Source organism: Oncorhynchus kisutch, linkage group LG2 (genome assembly GCF_002021735.2).
Source record: "Oncorhynchus kisutch isolate 150728-3 linkage group LG2, Okis_V2, whole genome shotgun sequence".
Taxonomy (NCBI): domain Eukaryota; kingdom Metazoa; phylum Chordata; class Actinopteri; order Salmoniformes; family Salmonidae; genus Oncorhynchus; species Oncorhynchus kisutch.
The window spans coordinates 11905684-11908997 of NC_034175.2; the positions used below are offsets into that span (position 1 = coordinate 11905684).

Sequence of the window (3314 nt, forward strand, 5' to 3'; positions counted from 1 at the left end):
ATGACAACCAGATTGCAGGGGAGCAGAGCAGAGAGTGAGTGAGAGAGAGACTGGGAGAAAGAAAGAACTCAACAACCCGTTCAGTTTCAGAGAGAGAACAGAGAATATCAGCCAGCGCATGTTTTATTTTACAGCTTCATACTCGGCATCTTGTGGCAAATTCCGACTTTAGAAATGTAGTTGGATACAAAGAAAACCTGAGAAGAATACGCCAATGTGTTTTTGAAAACAAAAGCGTTAGCATAAACGTTTCCTGTTTCTTGACATCGTAGTAGAACGGAGACCCCCTTGGTTTGAACTCTGCGCTCCTCTCCAGTTTTGTGAAGATCACTGTCTGCTGCAGTCCAACCATCAAGATGTGTGACCTGATGCCAGCTTCGCAACCTGCTGAAAAAATCGGCAAAATGAAAAAGTTGCGAAGAACTTTGTCAGAGAGCTTCAGTCGCATAGGTGAGTAGCCTACCCCTACTGTAGCGGTTATAGTGAAACAATGCATAGCCTATCGCAGTACTAACGGTTATGGAAAACGGTGCTGCTGTAGCCTAGGGAACTAAGTTATTCTAATAATGTCCACCCCAGCTAGTCGGGACGATAGCGGAATTTCACTATTACAAAAAGCTTTACACAAAAAAACAGCGGTGGTTTCACACTGGTGGCAATCACTTTTACAACATTACGATGATGCATTATGGCAATAACTGTCATTGTGTTGCTGCCATTCAACACATTGTTACACTGTGACCGTAAATTATATTAACCAGATTGCATTCTAAATACTAATATGATATTAGCTATGTGAATATTGTAAATGGCTAGTTAATGTTGAGTGTTATCATTACTGCCATATAAAACATCAGGTAATTGCCGATGTGCTTATTGTACAACTGGAAGAAGATTGCTATCCAAATGGCCCGCGTGCGTAAACTCAGGCATCTAAGCAGGTACACACACTGCATCTCTCTCTCTCTCTCTCTCTCTCTCTCTCTCTCTCTCTCTCTCTCTCTCTCTCTCTCTCTCTCTCTCTCCCTCTCTCCTCTCTCTCTTCTCTCTCATCCCGGTGTTGGTCTATACGGTTTGGTGCATTAAAGGCTCACCACTAATCACTCCCTATGTAGACGACTGCTATATATTATCTCCCCCCAAATTAACGGCTCAGATGCAACAAGACGAGGAAACATTTACCAATATGAGGCCGCATGAAAAAAAGGTCGGCATTGACTTTTCTGCTGCATGGATTGTCCTTGTCCATATTGGTCACTGTTGCTGCTGATATCTGCATCAGCGCATCAACGTGGTGCACTGCACTATATAGGCATTGATTGATCACTCACTGTCTGTCTGTGTTTCACGGACGGTTTAACAAAGAGCATTACATCTTAGTTAGAGAAGTTGGGCTTCTTGTAACCAAGTCATAATGCTACGTCCTTACTATATACCAGTCGATATTATTATTTCCATGTCCTAATAATACACTCACACTCAATGTCACATCATAGTTCAGCCTGGTCTCATAGACTAGACGTAACATAGTAAATGAAAATTCTGGACTCTCAAATTAGTACAATATGTTACCTTTGGTATGATTACATAAGACAGATTGTTACTTACGGCAACAAAAAAAACGAAGGTAGGGTGTTTGGTCGGGGTGGAAAGGTTGGACAACTTTAGAATTCTAGCTAATTAGCAACTTTGCAAATACTTACAATGTTCTAGCTACTTTGCAACTACTTAGCATGTTAGCTAACCCTTCCCCATAACCCTAATACTAACCTTAACCCTTCTAGTTAACCCTTCCCTTAACCCTAACCTTAATTCTTTAACCTACACTACTGTTCAAAAGTTTGGGGTCACTTAGAAATGTCCTTGTTTTTGAAAGAACAGCACATTTTTCCCACCCTGCATGTCAATTGCTAACTGTGCTAAGCTCATGTACAGTAGGATCTGTAAACTCACAACTCTATGCTTGTCTTTTGACTGTTACTGTGTATTTACAGTACATCGCTATGACAATGCAGCCTTCTGACCTTAGCTGAGGTTAGCTGGGATGAGACTGTTGGCCTACTTCAGGGATCATCTAGATTCAGCTACGGGCTGATTTTTTTCTTGAGCAGATGGTCAGGGGCCCGGACCATAATTACAAATCATTTGTAGACTGCAAATGGACTAAAACATAAGAATTTCAAACCTATATCTCTGTATTTTGTGTGGGAATACTTTGGAACCGATTTCCCAAATTAAAATCACTCTTTTATGTCCAACAATAATAACAATAATAAAAAAAAATTACAACGATTTTATTCAAAAATATAAAATGACCCATGGACCGCCAGTTGTGGAACCCTGGCCTACTATATATGTCAATATATATATAAAACACGTTTTATTTAACCTTTATTTAACATTTATTTAACCTTTATTTAACCTTTATTTAACCTTTATATGTTACTTTGTCACCATAAATAATAACTTGCTTTACTGTTGAATAATGAATATATATATCCCACATGGATGAAACGTTGCATCGTTTGTTGTCTTCGTTTGGAAAGAGAATGGCATGCATTTTATTTTAGCTTGTTCCTCTGCTTACAAATTCACATTCATCCCATAAGCATGGAATGCAAATGTAGCCTGAGTGATTTAAGGGGGTTAGTTTAGTTGTAGCTTCAAGGGGGATATGTTTCATGTAGGATATAAAGGAAAGCAGTAGAAGTTATGGGCTGATTTGGTTTTCTGAAATGTGAGGGTATTTGTTTTTTCTTCTTCTTTCGAGTGAAGTTGGGCAAAAACCGTCTCCCTGTTTGTCTCCCTTTATGTTGTACGACTCCCACACAGTTCTTTCCTTGATGATCAGAAATGCATGCAGTTGATGTAGGCCATTCTTTATTTTCTAGGCTCCTCCTTACCATGGTATAACACAGTGACTTGTAGACAGATGATATCATTTACAGTATCTTATATTTATGTTCTAGAATACGGGTCCATGTTTAGTTCTGTTTTGGAAATGTTCAATATGTCAGACTTATATGTATGCGAAGGAGTGTTCGAACTAAATAACAACGCTACAGAGTCTTGTGTATTGACTCAAGTCCCCATTCACTGTAGTTCTAATGATCCTGCTGTGTTTTCTACAGTGAGGAAATTCTCCTCTCATTTATGTGTCTCTGTTCTATGATGAGAAAGATGCAATTCTTTGGCTCTGTGTCTAGATGACTCTGCCTCAAAACAATGAGTACATGAATAAGTCATTTTACATCAAGGCCAAACAAAATACTCCCATCTGTAACTTCCCCTTTCTCATTGTAACAGATTAGTTG

General features: G+C 39.1%; 1 protein-coding gene across 1 annotated transcript in view; it reads left to right on the plus strand.

Annotated features, from left to right (window-relative positions):
- Window positions 1-3314, plus strand: part of LOC109901149 (cyclin-dependent kinase 14) — a 201904-nt gene continuing 198590 nt past the window's right edge. Inside the window, exon 1 of the mRNA XM_031787508.1 lies at window positions 1-450. Within this exon, the coding sequence (XP_031643368.1) occupies window positions 357-450 (94 nt within the window). The 5' untranslated portion in view covers window positions 1-356. The remainder of the gene's footprint in view (window positions 451-3314) is intronic.